Here is a 22,392-nt window from a genome sequence, read left to right as displayed (position 1 = left end):
CCCCAAATCTGTTCAGATGAAGAAACAAACTCATCTACATCTTGGGTGGCCTGAGGGTGAGGACATTTTAGCAAATTGTCATTTTGGGGTGAACTAGTCCTTTAAAACAGCTTGTTAAATCTTAACAAGATTTTTGCTTTATTTTTTTGCATTGAGTGCTCGTCATATTCCAGCAAATATACAAGAAATACAAATGTTTCATAGACAGATAGCCAGATTATTCTTTCAGACTGTGTGTTTAAATCAGAAGCGTCTGAGCGGCTTCATTTAGGGGTGTGTGTGCTGTGAGGAGGAGGGGTGGGCGGAGCCTGTCAACACGGTGAAGAAATGCAGTGTTTGCTGCAGCGGGCTCCGTGGAGCTTAACGAAATCCTTGTGTGTTTTTTAAAGGTGGGAAATGTCCTCGCTCCAGAAGTACAGGTTTATTCGCCAGTACGCCACAGACGACGCGCGGGTTTGAAGACAGCTCGCTAGCCGTCGCATCCAGATAAAACTGGGTTCGTGGACAGAAGAAAGCAGACAACAAGATCTGGACACGTTTACACAGACCTGAGACTCTTATCAGGTAATGGACAGTGTAAATGTCATTCACAAAGCGCGTGTGTGTACAGAAGCATCGCTCTCTGCACCTGTCACACATGCATTGTTTACATGGCCATTGTTACGGCGACAGATGAATAGAAAAGTGTAGCGCGTTTGGACTGTCATTCAAGTCACTTATAAATGCAGAATTTTCTTATACACCGCTCATGCTACACATTTTCTTGCGTTAAAGCGGCTGGATTCACTGCGTGCTCGTTTTGTTATTGTTTGAGGATCGGGGACGGTTGCGCATTATTATGCAGCGCGTTATGACGACGTAACGTTACCGGGGTATTTTGACGCAGCCGCTCTCTTTTACGTTTCAGAGAATTCGTGAATAAAGAATTCTAATGTAGAATGTTTCAGTGTTATTCAGGCGAAACTGAACTTGCGCAGTGGAGCAAGCTTCCGCATAATTTTGTATGATAGCTGTTTTTTTTTGTCACACGTTTCTTGTTCTACAGCTTCTTCAAATAGACTAGAACACGAAAATGATAATAGCCTACAACACAAATATTTGTGTGATTATTGTAAGGAACAGGTTCCTTCTGCTTTTGAAATGAAAGATTTACAATTTTGCAATGCAATTGTAAGATTTACAATATTTAAACTTTATAATTGTGTACTTTATTTGGGAGTTTTGAAATGTTAGCATTTGCTAAAATCACTCTACCCAGACTTTTAACTCCCTCTAAAACTGAATATATAAAATTGTATTATCTGTAAAAAAAAATAGGGATAATAGGGATTAAAAAAGAATACACAATATACTGTATCAGTAAGTAAGTTTGCAGAATAATACCTGTACAATTTACTTTTTTATGCAGAGTGTATATAATTTAAATATATATATATATATGTATATATATATATATATATGTGTGTGTGTGTGTGTTTCTTAAAAATTACATTGATAAAATATGTACTATATACGTTTATATAGCCTATACGTCCATATTTAAGGGTATTTTTTCAGTTTTAACAAAGAGATAAAATACTTTGATACTGTGTGTGGACAGCGCAGTAACACTTTAAAGATCAGAAATTACATTTTACATGATCTATTAGATATCAATCACACAAGTTGTTATTATTTGACAGCTTATTTCAATATATTTCTTATTATTTTTATCCACAAGAATAAACTGCAAACTTGTTGTGTTGGCAAGTCAAAGGTATCTGGGTATTTTCTTCCACCATGTCATGTTCAGTATAATGACTTGCTGACATTTAACCTGTCTCTTATCATAGTGCACAGGTGTGAAGTGATAAATAGAGACCAGTCAACCACACACCTACTTCCTTAAGACGCATTTATCAAAGTCAAGCTTCAGCTGATGTTCAAACTTGACAGTGATTGACCTGAGGGGAAAATATCAAAAGTTAAGGAATGAGCCATATACACATTGGTTTGATATATAAAATATCATCTAGTTTAGTGTATCATGTTATGGAATTGACATTCTTTTGTGCATTATTCCCAAATCTTATTCATTCCCAGCCATGTGACCAGCCGAAAGTCTCTAATGTGGTGGTCGATTGCTTATTGTTGAAAGGTTACCTGAAGCACATTCCTCTCTTCAGTGTGTCACTGCTACAGAATGTGCTCCATACGTGCCCTCTTCACAGGAGATCACATGTTGCCAGGCACCTTTTTTAGTCTGTAAATAGATTTACAATGGAAGTGTTAACTTGGGGCAACAGCAGGCTGGTTACTAGATTAAAGAAATACATTGTGCAGATTTCATCATGACCCAATCTGCTCCTCTTTAATCAATGTCCTATTGTCAGTACATGGGTAAATGATTTAAACCTTTGTTAATTTAATCTTAATAAAGTACAGCTACATGTTTACTCACATTTTTGATGGGATTAGTGCACTTGAGCCCATTGTTTGTGTATTAGACCCGATCATGAAGGGTTTCGCAATGGATTCCTCAGCCTCTCTTCTGGAAGTTCCAAGTAAATGCACACAGTTTGCTGCATGCATAAGAATTTGAAAACAACAGCCGGATGTTTGTGTGAAAGAATCCAACGTATTTGGAAAATCATGTGTTTGGTACTAAAAATAATGCATTTGTGTTTTTTATTTTTGGTTGCTTTAGGTAAAAAGACCGATGAAATATGTTAAAGAAATGTTTTATTGCAGAGACATTGATGCACAGTGTAGTTGTTCTGCAGTGTGTGTGTGTGTGTTATAGCTTGATGCAGAGATACAGCTTGAAAAATACCAGATGACTCAATATGACCCTTCTGCATGCTGGGGGTCAGTGACCCACTCTATAATGAGACACACACTTATTACATTCCTCTTGCCTCTGGCGCTCATTTTTCGGAGATTTGATAGACTGACCTGAGATATGAGATGTTTGTGCTAGTTTCTCCCAAATTTCCTAAAATATTCTCTTTTTATAGTCATTTGTCTTTTACGACTATTATTCACAAATGTGGGAATAAGCTGTCTATTCTCTCAAATATTTTCCTACACAATTAAATGAAACATTATACCTTTAAAACAAGTTGTATTTAACGGGATTTTAGACAAAGATGAGGTCATCAACTTTATTTAAGTTTTGTTTTAAGAACAATTTTAAGAAAAAAAGAAGAGCGCATTTTGTATTTTTTGGAATACAAAATGTTCTTATTTCTTATTTGGAAATAAGAGGAAAATGGCATTTTGGGAGAATTTTATTGTTAAGAATGCTTCGTGAATCTAGATAAAATCCTGCTAAATACTGTATGTAAATTTAGATGTGTGTAAATGTTTTAAGCTATTTGTTCTCTTTTCCCTTTTCAAAATTTGACAAACAAATTATGATTTTTTTTTTTAGTGCAAACAGAAACATAAAAATAAATATAAAAAAAAGTATTAAAGCTATTAAAATTTGTCTTTCTCGTTCCTTCTCTCACATTCTCCATCACTATTTCCCCATGGTGTTAATCTTCTTTGAACATTTGAAAACAATGATTTCATTCACGATATTGCATGTTTAATAACTTACTTTGCCACTCTACTTTTTTACTCACAAACAGATTAATGCCTAACACATAGTCTTTGTGAAATGAATGGAGGGTCAGTTGCTGTGCTCTGGACTAGTAAGAGTTTGCAGAATAAGCGCAGGTAAGAGCACAGATGTGACGGTGTGTGTTGTGATGTCTCTTGTGCAGGTGAGAGATGGATATGAGAGAGGTGTATGTGGTGGCCGGTAGCTTTGTGGGGTTCCAGCTATTCTTCTCTTGCGTCAGTCCGGTTCTGTCTTCCAACTTCACACAGGGTTATGGGAAACTTCCTCCAAACAAACTCAACGACTGGAACTCCAGGTATCAGACTCATATAGCTCAGCACTGCTCTAATAGAAATGTGGCTAGAAATGCATGCATGCATGGATGGGTGAACAGTACAAATAGAGATGGACTGGCCGCTAGATATGCATAGATTGATAAATAATCATCAAACGTGCACAGATATAGACTAAAGCAGGGACAATAAAGTCACATTTTGAGGAAATATAGTAGTAAATAGTATAATCAAATTTACATTGTCGGATGCTATCCTGCACACAAGGTCAAATTCAAAACTTTACACTTGTAAATCTTAAAGGTATATTTGTCAGATTATTAAGCTTTTGTTAAGTAGTAATGTTCTAATGCTTATATTTAAAACAGCCCAATAAATGAATTAAACATTTTACCTTTAAGACCTTAAATTGGATTCTAGGCATTTAGACAACCTTTAAAGGGATACTTCACCTAAAAAAAAGGTGTGTGGAACCTTCATTCTTGTCTGGAACATCAAAAATGATGGAATGTTGGTAACCAAATAATCAACGGTAGCCATTGACTTCCATTGTGAGGAAAAAATACTATGGAAGTCATGGCCAATACCATGGCTACCAGCAATTGATTTTTTTTTTTTTTTTTTTTTTTTTGCACACATTCTTCAAAATATCTTCTTTTGTGCTCAGCAGAAGAAAGAAACTCAAAAGGGTTTGAATCAACATCAGGGTGAGTAAATGATGACAGAATTGTCATTTTTGGGTGAATTATCCCTTTAAGCATAATTTAAAAAAAGGTAAGAATTATTATTCATTCTGATCTAAGGATTTAGTTTTTTTGAAGAAAATAATATTGCAAAGGACTTTAAAGAAACGTAGAGATAATTTAAGATTCTTAAGAACTTCAGAAGTACAAACAAGCATCCAAATATAATTCATAATGTTGTCGTACATGTCGTAGCTCAAGAGATCTAGTGATCTCTGTACTGTACTGTATTGTGAAATGTAGGTGAATGGCAGTTTGGTCTAATCACCTTTCCTCTTTGTAATCTTCTGAACCTGGTTAACTTTGACCTTACAGCACTTAGTTAGGAAGAGATAGGTCTCTGAACAATACATATATAAAATGTCAAAGGTTAACCACACAAGTTGAATTGGTGAAAATGGTACAACAATATAATTGTAATTAGATTGTTTTTTTAGTGCAAAGCATTTTGCACAATAGATTGCTTATCTGTTTTTAAATTAGTTTATGGATGCCTGTAAAAAACTCAATGATGAAACATTTGTCACACTCTCAAGGTATGAAAATAAGGCTGTATTGTTCATTTGATGTTATCAGGTAAAGTGATGTCAAAGCATTTCCTTGATTACTTTGTTCACAATACTTAACAGGGTAGAACAGAGAATGCAAAAAAAACATTAGATCATTGGTTTTCATCAAATATTTGGCATTTTTAATTTGTGTCCTGTCAAATAGTGAGAAGTGTCTTATAGAGGGGTTCTCACAGCGCAGATAACAGATATGAAAGTCTACAGTCCACACACAATGTTTTCTCACAAACTCACTCAGACACATGCACACAAAATCACTGTCAGCTATCTACCGTAGATACCGTTTCCTACTGTGTCAGCATCATGTCATCTATGTGATATTCCTAATGCTGATTTTTTTCAACCGAATGTGCAAATCATACAATGACTTTTTGTGGCCCTTGGCACTATTATTAAATTATTGATTGCAGGGTTAGAGTTAAGGTTGTACTTTATAAGTGTCTATTTGGTTCCAGCATGTCAAAATTCAGATTAATGCATTGGAATTGAATCATTGGACTGAATAGGCAACTGTACAAACCCTGGAATGACAGGAAGAATGACAATGAGCACCAAACTTTGATGATTACTGAAATGTTGTTTGAATATTGTTTCATCTGAGCTGTTTTTATGTCCTCAGGCTGGTGTCTACTGTCCATGCGTTAATTGTGGGGCTGTTCTGCCTCTATATCCTCTGGTACGACGATGCTGTCAATGAGGACCCCGTCTGGTAAGATGCCGATAACTCAAAAACAGAGTGGATTTTCAACACTGTGTATTACTTGGATCTCATTGTGATATTTCACATTTTTCACTGTTTACAACTAAATTCAAACAATGCATCTTTCAGCTATTTTTGAATCCATAAAAGTCCCAAAAGCAAGAATCAAACCTACAATTAGTACCAATCAATATATGTAAGTGTCAATATCATGGACTATATGTCCAACTGAGAAAAATGTCCGGAAGTTTTAATTGGAACTTTTGCCCTGTCATCAGTAATGTGTCCTCTGTAGTTGGCAGTGCACACAACAGCTGTCTCATTTGTCTTCTTGTCTTTATTTTCTTTTCTTCTTTCCCTCTCTTTAAACTTTCCTTTTCTGCCTGCTGCCTGTTTGATCTGCATCTTTGCATCCTGAAGGGGAAGAATGGTAATTTATCTTTAGTGGTTGTCACCTCCTCTGTCCTCTATAGGTCTGCTCCAAAACCTAGTGAGCTGCCTACCGATACAGCATTCTATGGCCTAATAATACTAATACTAATACTTTTATAGTATATTATGTTTTTTGATTCGTGCTTCTGATTCATATTCAGGTTGCTGTTTGTTAAAAGCTCTGCAAAATACAAGGCAGCTCACTAGGAACAGAGTGCATGATTCCTTTTCATCTCACTTATATATTCATCTCTTCTTCTTTTGACATTTTCTTCTGCTTATTTAATTGAGTGCAACACTCAAGGTCATTTTCCCTTTCATTTTCTGCAGGGATTTCATGAAATTATTTAATAAAGAGCCTCAAATCATGCCAAACATCTTTGATGTGAAGTAAAAAAAAAAAGTTATTTAACTTTTTTATGAAGGAATGAACAAAAAAAACTGAAAGTTTACTCCCCCCTCAGACCATTCAAGATCTAAATAAGTTTGTTTCTTGATCAGAACAGATTTGGAATTTTAATTTTATCACTTGTGAATGGGTGCCGTCAGAATGAGAGTCCAAACAGCTGATAAAAACATCACAATAATCCACAAGTAATCCACACCACTTGTGAAAGTGAAAAGTGAAGTGAAGTGAAAAGCTGTTTTTGTAAGAAACAAATCCACCATTAAGATATTTTTACGTCAAACTGTTGCTTCCGGCTAAAATACGAGTTCAAAATCCATAATATGGCTTTCTCCAGTGAAAATATTAACACGCATAAATAGTTAGATAGTATAGGAAGACCAACTCGATTACGTCTCAGAGTAGTTTTGTTTTGAAAGCTTTATAAATAATCATTGAAGAAGAAAAAAAAATCAGTGTCTCTGTGGAAAAATTGAATGTGTTTTTAAATTCTTGAATTCTGGTTTGTTTTGTCACATCTGCTCTTGCTTTCTTTCTTTTCCCCTTTCTCATCACCTCTGTTTTCTTTGGTCACCTGTGAGAGTGACTCAGTCAGTGAGGGAACCATATTTCTGTCTGTTATCAGTGTCTTTTTCTCTCTCGCTTCTCACTCTGTCAGATCAGAGAGTTTTTAATGTTGCCAACAAGGCGCCTTTTCAACAGGAAACAACAGATTCCCAGACCCCCTCCTCTGTCATATCATGTGACAGGCCTCCTCTTTCCTTTGATCAGTCCCTCTCTCACTGTCCCATAGGCCATCTCGGCAGAAGCGCTCCCCCAAAAACACAAGAAAAAAGAGTGTTAGAGAGAAAAGAGGGAGGTTGCTGAGAATCTATTCCCATCCAAACCTCATGTCATCCTCATCCCAATACAAACAGGGTCATTCTATTTCACATCCAGTTTAACTCTTCAGTGGGTGTCGTGGGATCATGACATCGTTAACAAGGAAAGGTTTCTCTCTTTACTTTGCTGTTCTTGTTGTGACCAGAGCAGCCATGGCATGGGTTGTAAATATCCAGTTTCGACTGTAGGTAAATGGCATTGTGCATCTCAAGCTACACTGATCAATATTAATATAATTCAGTCCATAACTAATGCATTTCAGGGCCGATCGTAACGGAGTTGGCAGTTTTACAGTTTAGCCATTATGCTCAAGGCATGGATATAGTTTAGCAAAACTACAACTACAACTAAAACCATCAAAAATAGTTTCTGTTGCTTCAAATAAAATAAATGTAAAGTGAACTTAATGTAAGGAAACAGATAGATAGATAGATAGATAGATAGATAGATAGATAGATAGATAGATAGATAGATAGATAGATAGATAGATAGATAGATAGATAGATAGATAGATAGATAGATAGATAGATAGATAGATAGATAGATAGAATTTAGTGCAAATATTTCTACAGACAACTTGTTTTCAAGTTTCATCAGTTGTTTACTGGAAGAAGAAAAAAAGCTGGTAAGAGTGTTACTTCTGGCAAACTTAAGATGAAGTGATAAAGATATTTTCATGTCCTTGCATAGTTCATTTGCTGAAGGAAGGATGATGTCAGCTGCTGTTTTTGAAGTATGAAATAATACATTATTTTAATAAGGGGCAGTTATGATGGTAACTAGGTTGATGCATAACCTGCAGGTACAACAACATGCCTTTTAGTTGGTCTTCATTTGAACCAGCAAATATATATTTAGAGGATTCTGAAAAATTCAAAACTAAGAAAAATTATGATATAGGTTGAGAGAAATATTTAGAAGTCTTCTCTTCTTTACTTAATTGATTTTATGCTTTTTTTTTTGTCTGTCCTCACTCCTGTGTTTCAAACTATATTAGCCATATTCACATTTTTACAGTCATTATTTAAATAATGAAGAATGCAAAAGCCACTCATTTTGTAGAATGACTCTTATGCCAGTTCACTCTGTTTTTTTTTTAAACAAGTTTGATCCAGTCTGACCTGAAGAGTTATACTCCACAGAGCCTTTCAAACTTTCAAGCTGATCTCTTTGTGTTTAATTGTAAATAGACTGTCACCCATCCTTTCACTATAATGGCTTTCAATAGACTCGTCTGTACTGTAAGTCTGGCCTGTCGGGGCAGTTGTCTGAATCTGTTCTCTGAAGCTGACCTGCTTGTCCACATAGTGAACTGACTGATATCAAAGGTGAAGAAATGTGCTTAGGTGTGTTCATTTGAAGGCTAATACTACATCTGTTTGTCGAAATAAACTGTGACCTAAATAATTTTTCCTAATCCAATTAGTTTAGTTGAGAATCTGTATTCAGGTAAAAGTCAAATAACCTGACAAGTAGGTTAAAGATTAATGTCAGAATGAAATGTTCCACAATCAAACCATAATGAAAGCCAATGAAAGAAATATATTAGATAATAAAATTTGGGGGAGAAATTTTAATTATGATTTTTAAAGTAATGATTCTGGTGTTATATATTTTTCCTGCCAAATTATCACCAATGTTATGTATTTAAGGCTACAGCAGCGTTATTTTAGTATCATTGATAAAATACTGTAATTTTTGTTGGTATTTTGAATTAGATTTTATTTTTTCTGTTTTCTGTATTAGTTTGTCATTATATTATTTTTAGTTATATTTTAGTTTATATTTTAATTAAAGTTTTAGTCATTTTGTCATTTTAATAGTGTTTTAAATGTAATAATTTTTTTATTACATTTTTATTTATTAATTTTAGTTTATTTAAATTTAGAAATTTTAGTATTCAAAACATTACAAATGTTGCCTTGGCAACTGAAATAAAATTACTTTTTTAACGTTTATTTTATTTTTTAAGTAAGTTTTTTTTATTTTGTATTTTTTTTATGGGTTTAGCTTTAATTAATTATCATAACCCTAAGCTACAGTGCTTTTTGATTAATTAATTATTGTTTAATTTTATTGGTGTTTGTCAATGTCTAATGGCCCATTAATAATTTTGATTTTATTGTCAATAAATATTCTATAAAATAAATGCTTCATTTGACTTCTCAAAATTGTGAGCATCTTATTGCAGAACACTGGTGAAAAAAAAGCATTTTTATTTAATGCAATTTTGTCATCACAGATTGTGTAATAATCATATAAACTTGGTACATCGTCTACCTTATGACTCCATATAGTTTATATAAAACCTAATAATCATTCATAAACAGATGAGCAAATTCACATGCAGACCCATGCAAAATGGCAGAGATATTTTAAAATGTTAGAAAGTGCTTGATTTCATTCAACGGGGGGAAAAATTTGGTCTACTACAGTATAGCCTTCATATATTTAGTAAGAAAGATTGTAAATACCACTTGCACACATAAGTTTTATATTCCAGGTGTGAAATCGTGCATTAGTGCTGGATGGGCAGTGAGAGTTGAGTGTTTGTCACAGGGGTCAGAGGTCAGTGAGGGTGACAGCGGAGTCACGCTGAGGGTAACTGAGCTTCCTGTGTACAAGAGGCCGCTAGCGCACAAATTGAGATACTGGACACCTGCAACCGCTGTGTATTAGTTCCCTGATCGCTTTACAGGGTCACAGAGACACACATCTCAGGGACACGCATACTGTAATGCTGGCTTGAGATATCTTCCATATGGCAAGCGCACGGGTTTGTTTAGTCATTTCATCTCTTCTGTAACTCTAAAATGACCCTGTCGACTGCACTTGAATGTATTTTCATGAAAACAAACAGCTTAAACCAGCATATGCTGTGGTGCTTGATGCTTGTCAATGAGAAAGCCTCCACTGAGTTTACATTTCGCAATTCTGAGTTTATATTTCGCAATTTTCTAAGAAATGCAGGGGAAAAAGTCAGAATTGTCAGATAAAAAGTCACAGTTACCTTTTCTTTTTTTTTCTTTTTCTCCTTGGCATACCAACGCCATCACGACAACCTGTCAAAATAAAAGTTCGATTTAACTAGAAGAAATTATGACAGAAATATATTACTGTTGTAGAGAATACAAAATATTAATAATAATACAGTTTATTGAAACATAATTTAAGGAATATCACACATCACAATTGTTGTCCATGTTTTCATTTAAACAGTAAACTTCTATTGTGCATCACTTTGTTTGCTAAAACTGAAAGGAATTTCATTTGATTATTTAAGATTAATTAAATTAAAGTTTTATGAATTCATTTATTGCCATTTTTGATTTATAAATTTACTGTATATGAAATCATAAACACAGAATCCAGAGGAAAAAAAAGAATCCTTTTTGGTTATTAAAATTTAATTAAACCGTTACAAGTCAAAAAATTAAAAAAAAAATAGATTTCAGTATTTTTCAAATGCATGAAACTGATCTGATATCAGACGGTTCAAAAGGTCACAAGTTTGCCACAAAATACTCTCAGCAAACACTAACAGTCTGATGCCAATTTGTTTTATATAATAAACATTTTATAGTATATTTGCAGTTAACTAGATATGTAGCTATTTACTTACAAGATACGATTACATGCAAACGTTGTAGATTAACAGCAGTCAGATATCACTGCATGTTCAGCCAGGTGAATTGAATTTGACTGGAATATGTCTGTGGTGTAATGTCAGTTGTAGAGTTGGCAGTGTTGCCAGTGATAGTAGTGTAATACATGGCTTGAGTCAGAAGCAGCACCATTCCTTCATGCCTTGGGTATCCATCTGCAGGTTAATTGGGTGTTGACGCTCTTACAGATTACATCCTTCAGAAACAAGCCGTTCATGTTAATCTTGTTAAGTCTAAACATTTCCATTGCTGAATGACTGCTTTTCTTATACTGTTGTCTTTGCCTTTTGTTGAGCTGTATCCTTTTTGTCTTTCCTCAGGGGTGATCCTAACATGGTTAAACTCAATGTGGCCATCACCTGTGGATACCTGTTCTATGGTATGAATCATTGTTTTGTTAGGGAAGTTCAAGCACAGATTACACACAGATCTTTTCAGGTTTGTCTACATTTTTTCACTCTCTTGTTTTCTCTTCCGTCATCTCTTCTCTCAGACCTGGTGCTTCTGGCTTGTAACTGGAGTACCATGGGTGACACTTTTTTTGTCTGTCACCACTTGGCGGCGCTGTACGCTTATGGATTTGTGCTGGTAAGTACCTGGAAATTCAAAGGACATGAAAGGCCCTTGAAGTTGTGGATATTTACTATAAAAAAAATCTTTAATGATAAGAATCAAATAAAAGTGAGAATGGGAAGTTCTTAGAAGGTGTCATACATTATAGAAAAGTTTCTCTAAGTGTAATTTTCAACAATTCTTTTTTTTTTTTTCTATTTAAATTTAGAATTTCGTCATTTTGAATATTGTCTTTGAATATCACAAATTGCCTGTTTTCTTGGACTTTTATTATTTATGTATTTATTTATTTAGTAAGTTAATTACCGTATTATTTCATTATCATTGAAATACTATTTTTTAATATTTTGAATCAGTTTTTGTATTTATTGTTTTAGTAATTTTATTTGTAGGTGTTGATATGTTTTTGTATATCTCTATATTGTTTTATTATTTTTGTTTCCGTTTTAGTTGTAGGTTGTAGATTAATCGTGATTAATCCCATCCAAAATAGAAGTTTGTGTTTACATAATATGTATGTAATGCATACACACACACACACACACACACATATATATATATATATATATATGTAAATATAAACTTTTTTTGACAGCCACCATCAAGTTCAAATAAATTAAAATGAGAAATGTTGCCTTGGCAACTTGCTAAAATAAAACTTATTTTTAGATTTTATTTTATTTTGGTGAACATTTATATTATTTTGTTAGTTTTAATTTTAGTTTTAATTAACTATAATATGCCTAGTTTATTAGTTAGTTTGGCGTGTTGGTTACACCACCCTGACTTTGATTTGGCTGACAAACATTTTTTTTTTCTTTTTATATTAATACTAATGTTTCACTACTTACATTTGAATAATAATAATAAAATAATGATAATGATACTACTATTAATAGTAAAAGATTATTCTAAAATACTTTTACTAAGACTTTCTTCTCTTTATTTCTTTTTTTTATTACTATTTCAGGATAGTTATCATGTGAAATAAAATAAATTACAATTCAGAAAATGAAAACATGTTCCTCATAGGAGATGTATTCAATTGTCTATATGATCTACATTTGTAATGTTTTTTTTTTCCAGACACGTGGAGTGCTTCCTTATTTCGCAAACTTCCGATTGATTTCAGAATTGTCAACGCCATTTGTGAATCAAAGGTGGGATTCATTTATTTAATTGAAGAGATTTGGTTTAGATTCATTACCTTTCCAAATGCTAACCATCTCTTTTGACCTCTGTTTCTCTCTCCACAGGTGGTTTTTTGAAGCGTTAGCTTACCCTCGTACTCACCCGCTGGTTGTCGCCAACGGAGTAGCCATGGCGGTCGTGTTCTTCCTCGTGCGGATCGCCGTGATGCCGCCCTACTGGGCAAAAGTGTTTGGCACCTTTGGTACGCCAGCGTTCGAAAGGCTTGGTCTGGCAGCTCAGGTGGCCTGGATCGTATCCTGCATTTGTTTGGATATCCTCAACACAATCTGGATGTACAAAATCGCCCGCGGCTGCTACAAGGTCATTACCGGCAAGCTAAGAGGAGGCAAAGTGGACTCCAAAAAGACCAATTACATGAACAACCACACAGACTGAGAATCATCCGTGATAACGACTGATTAGATTAGACGTATTCTCTTCCCAGAATATAACAACTTCTGAGTCTCTTTCCATTGCACTCTGGATGGACGTGCTCTCAAAACAGAGGTTGGGAGGAGAGAGTATCATCATCCCAGTGTGGTTTTAACCTCCACTTCATGTACAGACACTCTGGCTACACCTGCACTGGTGGAAGTCAAGCAGATAAACTAACCCGTTATGCCTCAAGCACAACCAAAGTGCCTCCAAGCACAAGGAGAAGCAATAGAACATGAGCTTATGACCACGAAAAGTCCATCAGATCTCCATCGCAAAGCCTTAGCCAGTCAGTACCCATCCATGTCTTTCTCGAAACCAATCGTGGTCACTTTGTGAGCCGTGTTTCCTGTGATATTTACACTGATGTGCCTCAAAGTTCTCCAACATCCACAACTTATTGGCCATTTGGGTTGGATGTGCTCATCAACTTCATTCAATTTTACGCCATTGCCAGTCTGACCGGTTGCAAACCTCAGATCTACCTCTCACCGTGTCAAGCACAAGTGTAGTACCTGCCTATCTCAATACGTGCACCATATGGACTCGAAGAAAAGACAGTCCATGAGAATCAAACGCTTTGCTCTTATAGTTCAGACTTGCAGAACTCATCTTAAGTTGCACGTCAGTCACTCTTTTGCATCTCCAGAAGACATTTTCCATGTGGAAATGGAGTGAAAGGTGGTATCTAAAGCCTTTAAAAGTTTCACTTAGCAAATACCTGTGTGCATATTCATGTCTGACCATGTGAGGTCACTTTGCATTAGATTCGAGGAAACTGCAGTGCTTTATCTGTTTCGCAGGTTCTTGCCTCTTCTAGAACCCGCCATTATCTCTGTTAAACTAAACTACACATGCACAGGTTTTAAACAGTTTCCTCACCAAGCAGATTTTCAACGTTCAAAGCTCAAGGCTTGATGGGAACCGGTGCAAATTCACATCTTAGTCCTGTTTTTTCCTGGTTCTATTATTTTCTTCCTGCCAAATTCATAGTTTTTTTATTTTTTTCAGCTTTTTGGTCACCAGAGCTTCCAGCCTGATGTTTAGGCTTTTGTCATATTGCATGAATGCTGTTGTGATTCTCTTGAATGTGAGATCGTGTGAGCTGGGCATGTCAACCCATGTTGTGTTGCACTGTGGCATTACGATACAGTATATATGTGCGTAAAAACATATGTAGTACTTAATCCTGCCAAGTATTTGACAAGAGTAAATCCCTCTGTAGTCAGAGCTAGCATTTCTCTTCAGGTACACTTTCAAAATGAATCTTATTTTGAATGAGAATGGGAGATGATTGTGGGAAATGTAGTACTTTGCCTTGTATCTGTAATTCGAAATAACCAAATCATCCTCCAGGCCTTGAATATGTGAAGCTGTGACAATAGAGATATATTCGGGAGACGTTTTGGAGAAGATGGCCATTTGGTCATGTAATTATATGTATTTGTAACGTCTGAAATGAGTTGTAATCTTCATGTTTATGGAACTACAAAGGATTTTAGTCTTTATGGTACTACATCAGCGCAACCGTTGCACAATCGAAAATGCCTTTGTGGCATTGATATTGTAATAAATGTAATCGAGGGCTGGTCGAAAATCAACAGGAAGTTCATCTACTGGACAAATTGATTGGCGATACTCAAAATTATACATTTGTTTGGCCAAACTAGTTAAATATTCATAAAAACTGACGTTTCTCTACAGATATTGATTGTTTTATGTAGAATGGTAATATAAATGCATGTTGCTGTATAAGCTACAACAGATGAGTATATGAAATAATAGTATAGATTGGACTGTACTAGTATAAAGCAGCTATAGAGTTAACACAACACTAATATTAGTACCTCACCTAGCCTCATCTTAAACTCCTATACGTCATTGTGGATTCAAGGGTGGGAGAATGTAAAAAATGGGTATATCCAGAATAAATGAGTAGATGCATCCCTCATATAAAACACCCCATTAGAGTTTATTGGTTTATTGTTAACAAAGGCCTTTGTAATAATCTATGTTGCACTTGCCTGCTCTCATTTGGTTCGATCCTCATGTAGAGCAGATAGATGTTTTCGTGATCACAAGGAGCCCCAAATTGTTTGTCAGAGTTTCAAGCTCATGTGGCTTTAAAAATGTGCTGTCACCAATTAAATTATATGGATTTATTTCGACATTTGAAATTACAAAGGACTCATAATTGATAAGGAGCAATAATCTATGAAAGGGTGAGTAGACGGACTTTTCTACCTGTCCAGATGTTTGGACGAGGATTTGCATGGTATTCAATGGAATCATTTACTATGTGCAATTTGGTTACCAGCCCAATGGCAGTATTGTAACTCTATGTATGTGTATATAATATCAGTCTTGAAGTAGAAGTCACTTTTTGGAGAAGTGATTATAAGAATACTAAAATGAGCACAGAACTGTTGGATGATTGTTCAGTTCTCCGATCTCTTGATTTGATCAGTTTTACATTTTTTCTTTTAACACATTACTTTTGTGGATCCTATCATCTCTGGAAATTTTAATGTGAAAATCGACACCCAACAGAGACCTTAGAGCCCCTGTGTCTGTACACTTTGAAACCGATGGATGACATGTATGACCACTAATAATATTGTCCAAGTAGCAGTCAAAATTTGAGAAATTACAGCTTAATAAATTTGAGATGATAAAAAACAGTCCTGATTTGTTTTCTTTTTTGTTTGCTTATTTTGCATTTAATTTACACTTACACTTAAAAATAAAGTTGCTTCAAAAGGTTCTTCAAGCGATGCCATAGAAGAACCATTTTTGGTTCCACAAAGAACCATTCAGTCAAAGGTTCTTTAAAGAACCATCTCTTTCTTACCTTTTTATAATCTGAAGAACCTTCTTTCACAACAAAGAACCTTTTGTGAAACCGAAAGTTTCTTCAGATGTTAAAGGTTCTTTATGGAACCATTTAGACAAAAAGGTTCTTCTATGGCGTCATGAAGCACATTTATTTTTTAAGAGTGTAATTTTTAATTTACACCACTGTTTAAGTGTTTTTAAAATATTTTATTTTCTATTCTAAAAAATCTAGCAAAATATGAAGCAGCACAACTGTTTTCAACATTAATAGTAATTAATGTTTCTTGATCAGCATATTAGAATGATTTCTGAAGGATCATGTGACATGAAGACGAGTAATGATGCTGAATGCAAACCTTAGAATGGTTATGTACTTATAAATTTACTTCTTCAGGTTTATAGTGTTTTTATTATGGATTAGTAAACAAGTTTAGTTTCCACTTTTTTATTTTTATTTTATTTTTTTAATTCAAGTCTCTTTTACTTTCAGTATAGTTGGTCAAATTATTCATCCTCGTGCTTTCCCCTTTTTGGATCATTTTACACACTTTTTGAAACATTTTATCTTGATGTGTTTTGATTTGTTCATAAATCCACTGTAAGTTTGTTTAATGTCTAAGTAGATATTTGACTTTTGAAGTCAATATTTTGAACATTTAGCGTGCTGTTTGTACATTCAGAGCACTTTTCTGTTGGCAGAATCGTTGTCAAATGGCAGTTGTTTGCCAATCCTTCATGCATACTGAAGATTTATCTTGGTTCAGTGGCAACCGAACATCCTCATGTTTAAGAAGTATTGTAAAGTGAATATCTATCGATGTATGTGTGTGTGTGTCTGTCTGTCTTCAGTTCTACCTGTTGAAAATGGAATCAGGTAGTTCTGCTTCAGCTCAGAGTTTATGTAATAGACAGGACAGAAAAAAAGTGTAGGTAAAGAAAGCCAAAGAAAATGACAAAGAATATTAAAGCTAGAGAATGAGATTTTTGAGCCTGTAGTCCGGCTCTGATTGAATCCAGCTCTACTGCATGTACTCCTGGTCAATGGGTTGGGTCAGAGCGACTGTGTGTGTGTGGATAACTTTTACCAAACATGGTCACAGTGCATCTAAGGCTCACTGAAATCTCCCCTGGTACCCTCACACACACAACACTACATATCATACATCTGCAGTACTGCTGTCTGTCACATTTTGTATGCCTCACACCGAGCCCAAGCATGTACTTTTCACTTTGCTATTACCTGCCAGAGATGGTTTTCATGACTTGTTTTCAGAGCGTGTACAGTATACATTGACCGTATATGCAAAGAAAACTAAAATACTTCAAATTTAAAATATCTGTTCTGACATTAAATCCAATGCACGGCACAGATTATGGTCATACACCACTTATAAAGTAAAGTGAACTGTGCTCAGATATTCAACTTGAAGTTGTTCCCAGATGTAGATTTGCATTCCAGACGCTCTATGATCTTTATATAGTTACGTTTATGAGGCATTAAAGCTGTTCGAGGGTCTTATTGTCTTTTCTAATCCGTGCCGTACAGAACATCAAGCAGATTTACAATGGCATTTGCTTGTTTACAATAGTCGTCTGTACATTTTGGTTGGTGGGTTCAGGATACGGATGACTACTGTGTGCAGAAAACCTGCCCATGGCTGCTAGATCTCCTACTGAATTCCTCTAAGCTTTGTTGGTTGAATGAGCCATCAACCATAAATAGGCAGACAGACCTATCCTAGAAAGGAGCGAGGGAAGCAAGGAGGGCAGGGAAATCTCTGGAACCGGCGCTTTCAGACGCTGCTGTAACTTTTCTGTTTTTCTCACAGTTTCTCCATCCTTCTTGACTTTTCTCTGGCTCATGTGAGTCCATAAACAAACACATATACAACCATTTCTGTGTCTGATGCTGATGAGTGCCAAATGCTCATTCACATAAAACTGCAGCTGTTTGTCTTTTTACAATCAATATTGTCAGCTTTTCCTTTGGCCTTTTTCTTCTGGAGTAACACTTTTTTTTTTTTTTTCCCCTTGGGTTACAGTTTTTTTTTTTTTTTTTTTATAATTTCTAAGCAAAGATCACAGTTTCAGTATATCCTTTCAAGATTTCCACTAAATGTACAGTTCATTGTAAAGCCATGTAGAAAATATCCAGAACATCTTGGCAACACTGTAGCAACTGCCAAGCAATCGTTTAGAACATCTTAGCAACTTCCTAGCAATGTTTTAATAACCACCAGCTTTGCAAACCTCTAGCAACTGCCTAACAACATCTTAGTAACCTCTAGAACATTTTATAAGCCCTCTAGCAACGCCTTAGTAACCACCAGAACACCTTCACAAACCTCTATCAACTGCATAGAAACTTAGTAACCACCAGAACACTTTAGAAACCCTCTAGAAACTGCCTAGCAACGCCTTAGTAACCACCAGAACACTTTAGAAACCCTCTAGAAACTACCTAGCAAAGCCTTAGTAACCACCAGAACACTTTAGAAACCCTCTAATAACTGCCTAGCCACGCCTTACTAACCACCAGAACACTTTAGAAACTGCCTAGCAACGCCTTAGTAACCACCAGAACACTTTAAAAACCCTCTAGCAACTGCCTAGTCACGCCTTAGTAACCACCAGAACACTTTAGAAACCCTCTAGAAACTGCCTAGCAACGCCTTAGAGGTTTGTGAAGGTGTTCTGGTGGTTACTATCAACTGCATAGAAACACTTAGTAACCACCAGAACACTTTAGAAACCCTCTAGAAACTGCCTAGCAACGCCTTAGTAACCACCAGAACACCTTCACAAACCTCTATCAACTGCATAGAAACACTTAGTAACCACCAGAACACTTTAGAAACCCTCTAGCAACGCCTTAGTAACCACCAGAACACCTTCACAAACCTATATCAACTGCATAGAAACTTAGTAACCACCAGAACACTTTAGAAACCCTCTAACAACTGCCTTAGTAACCACCAGAACACCTTCACGAACCTATATCAACTGCATAGAAACTTAGTAACCACCAGAACACTTTAGAAACCCTCTAACAACTGCCTAGCCACGCCTTACTAACCACCAGAACACTTTAGAAACCCTCTAGAAACTGCCTAGCAACGCCTTAGTAACCACCAGAACACTTTAGAAACCCTCTAACAACTGCCTAGCCACGCCTTACTAACCACAAGAAAACTTTAGAAACCCTCTAGAAACTGCCTAGCAACGCGTTAGTAACCACCAAAACACTTTAAAAACCCTCTAGCAACTGCCTACCAACACCTTAATAACCACCAGCTTCACAAAAAAACTCTAGCAACTGCCTAGTAACACCTTAGTAACCATCAGCTTCGCAAACCTCTAGCAACTCCAAAGCAACTATTCAGAACAAGTGAGCAACTGGCTATAAATGCCTTAGAAACCACATGAACACTTTAGCAACCTTCTACTAGGAGCCATGCAACCATTTAGAACATCTTAGGAACTACCTGGCAATCAGGGTTGCCAGGTCTTTGTACGAAAACCAGTCCAATTGCTACTCTAAACTTCAACACGTGGACTAAAAAAACAACCCACAGCAACAACGTAAAAGTAGCCCAATTTCATAGGAAACCTGATGACTTGCCAACACAACTAGCAATGCTTCAGTAAACACCAGAACATCTTAGCAACTCTCTAGCAACTGCCTTCCAACACCTTAGTAACCACAACCACAACCCTCTTGCATTAACTTTTTTTGTTTGTGTCTTTTTATTTGCTTATCTTTGCTAAATTTGTTTGACAGAGCAGTGACCGATTCACACCTCACACTGACATCCTCGTTGGGTAAGTTATTATGGATGAAGGGTGACAAAAACAACCCGTTAACACAGAACAGATCACCAGAGCATCTAAAAAGGGGCATGTCTAGTTAAATGACACCAGCATTACAAAATCATGTATTCAGATATATAGAGATGGAAGTGTTTTGGATTCGTCTATCGTGTGCTTGGTGGAATCCAGCTGAATGTGAAGTCCTCTCATGAGGTTGTGAATGTCAGAGCTGTGCAGCATGAGCACCTCTTCGTCTTGACCTTCATAGCAGGGTGATAGTCTGCCTCAGTCATGACCAAATAAAGCGTCCAAATTCCTCCCCTGCTCTTTTTCAACCCCTAGAATGTTTACAAGATCGTTGGATCAGGCTGCACTCAGACTGACTCCCTGACTGGGCTTCGGCTACTGTATGTGAGCATCCCAGAGCTGCTTTTAGAGGTGTGTTACACTCTTTAACCCTGATAACTGACAGAGAGACAAATGATATCATCCATCCATACTCCAGACTGTCTCTTGGTGGAAATGAAGTTTTGGGGATAACATTTTTGGAGTAGTACATCTGGTTATGCTTTTACTGGTGTGGAAAAAATAGTTTTAATATGTTTCAATAATGACATAAATCAAACATAATCAAATCATCAATAAACGCAAGTTACACAACCATGTCAGGCATAGAAAATGATAAAAAAAAAAAGAGTCTTTTTTTTCTATTACCTCTTTATCTATTAACATTTATATTATTATGGATGGATGGATTTTACCATAGACGGATGGACGGACAGATTTTATTATAGATGGATGGATGGATATATTTTTAAATGCATTTCTGTATGTTTTGTATCTAACAAAATATCTATTTCTTCTGGTAATGATTTTAGTTATCACAACTAAAGATCATTGTCTCCTTTATTTTAATCTATATTTTAATCAGTTTAATTAAACTTCTCACTGATCTTTCATTTCAGTACTTTCACTAATCTTAATTGGCCATATTTCTTAACGTTTACAGGAGTTTGTGAGTCTGCGATCAGATAAGCCGTGGATTACAGTGCTGGATAAAGAGCACCTGTGTAAATGTTAGCACAATTATTCAGACCCCAGTCCTTTCATATCAGCACTGTCATAACCACTGCTTTATGTGACATTTTTACTGAGATTTGTTATGAAAAATGCTAGATCCAAGGCTGTGCTTCTGTGGTTTTGATTGAGCACTTAGAGCGGGGGTAGGCAACGTCGGTCCTGGAGTGCCGCTGTCCTGCAGAGTTTAGCTCCAACCCTAATCAAACACACCTGGACAAGCTAATCAAGGTCTTCAGAATTACTAGGGCTACAGGTAGGTGAGGTTTTTTTCAGGGTTGGAGCTAAACTCTGCAGGACATCAGCACTCCAGGACCGACGTTGCCTTTAGAGTATCTGTCAAATATTCCCTCTCATGGATGCACTAGTATAAAAGTGTACATCCAAACTAGCCTATTACTGAAACAACATCAAGATAACTGAATGAGTGTGTGATCATCACATAACATTAAAACAGATTATATTAAGTGTTAAAAGTCACTTATTTAATTGGAATCATGACATCATTCTGTCTTAGTTTCATTCCTATGTGCGATCTCATGATGACATCATAGTCCTGCTGAACGCTGAGCTCTGCTGAAGGATCAGGAGGTTTGCCAGCGTATGTCTCTGACTGGACGACACACTCCTGGCCCCACATTCCTACGGCTTGTCATCTGTATCAGAATAACACAGTGGAATGAAAAGGAAAATCAGCTCATCTGCATCAAGGCATAACACAGAGACACTAAAAAATGTTGCGTTTCCCTCTTCTTTCAATTCTCCCTAAATCTTCTCCATCTTTTTATTTTAAATTTTTGTCATTAGCAAGATGAGAGCTTCAATAAAAAAAGAGCATTAAAACAATCTCTATCTGTCTGTCTATCTGTCTATCTAAAAATGTTTAAATGACAGTCCCATGTGAACAGTTTTGGCAAACTGTAGTTTAGTCAAATTATGCAAAAACTGGAAATATGAATTATTTAGTTTATGTATTTAGGACACATAAAATACTAGTATGGAATGAGTCATATCAAGTAAAATGAAATGCTAATTTTATTCCAAAATGTTTAAAATACAATCTCCATCAAAATGACAAATCTCTATTTCAAACTCAATGCACACTTTGAAATGTGATGGGAATATGAATTACTTTCAGGGATGGATGGATGAATGGACAGATACATAGATGAATAAATAAATAAATCACAGGAAT

General features: G+C 35.8%; 1 protein-coding gene across 3 annotated transcripts; it reads left to right on the top strand.

Annotated features, from left to right (window-relative positions):
- The first annotated feature begins 301 nt into the window (after nt 1-301).
- Nucleotides 302-16,159, top strand: LOC306867635 (TLC domain-containing protein 4-B). Of its 3 annotated transcripts, XM_079413416.1 has the most exons (8): nt 302-564; nt 2,783-2,847; nt 3,750-3,902; nt 5,811-5,900; nt 11,597-11,655; nt 11,770-11,864; nt 12,936-13,009; nt 13,106-16,159. In XM_079413416.1, the coding sequence occupies exons 3-8, from the start codon at nt 3,757-3,759 to the stop codon at nt 13,434-13,436; spliced, it is 795 nt and encodes a 264-aa protein (XP_079269542.1). In that variant the 5' UTR covers nt 302-564; nt 2,783-2,847; nt 3,750-3,756; the 3' UTR covers nt 13,437-16,159. The 3 variants fall into 3 exon arrangements, with proteins under 3 accessions (XP_079269542.1, XP_079269541.1, XP_079269543.1); XM_079413415.1 differs by lacking the exon at nt 2,783-2,847 and having other exon boundaries at nt 304-564; XM_079413417.1 differs by lacking the exons at nt 302-564; nt 2,783-2,847; nt 3,750-3,902 and adding an exon at nt 4,553-4,586.
- The last annotated feature ends 6,233 nt before the right edge of the window (nt 16,160-22,392 follow it).

This window comes from Barbus barbus (genome assembly GCF_936440315.1).
Source record: "Barbus barbus genome assembly, chromosome: 4".
Taxonomy (NCBI): domain Eukaryota; kingdom Metazoa; phylum Chordata; class Actinopteri; order Cypriniformes; family Cyprinidae; genus Barbus; species Barbus barbus.
Note: the sequence above shows the minus strand (reverse complement) of the source record. Positions and strands in the feature narration are given on the sequence as shown.

Excerpts from the sequence above, each read along its gene's own strand:
- LOC306867635 (XM_079413416.1), top strand. The coding sequence starts at position 3,757 with ATGGATATGAGAGAGGTGTATGTGGTGGCCGGTAGCTTTGTGGGGTTC. Across the intron at positions 5,901-11,596 it reads GTCAATGAGGACCCCGTCTG|GGGTGATCCTAACATGGTTA; the intron begins GTAAGATGCCGA and ends GTCTTTCCTCAG. Across the intron at positions 11,865-12,935 it reads ACGCTTATGGATTTGTGCTG|ACACGTGGAGTGCTTCCTTA; the intron begins GTAAGTACCTGG and ends TTTTTTTTCCAG.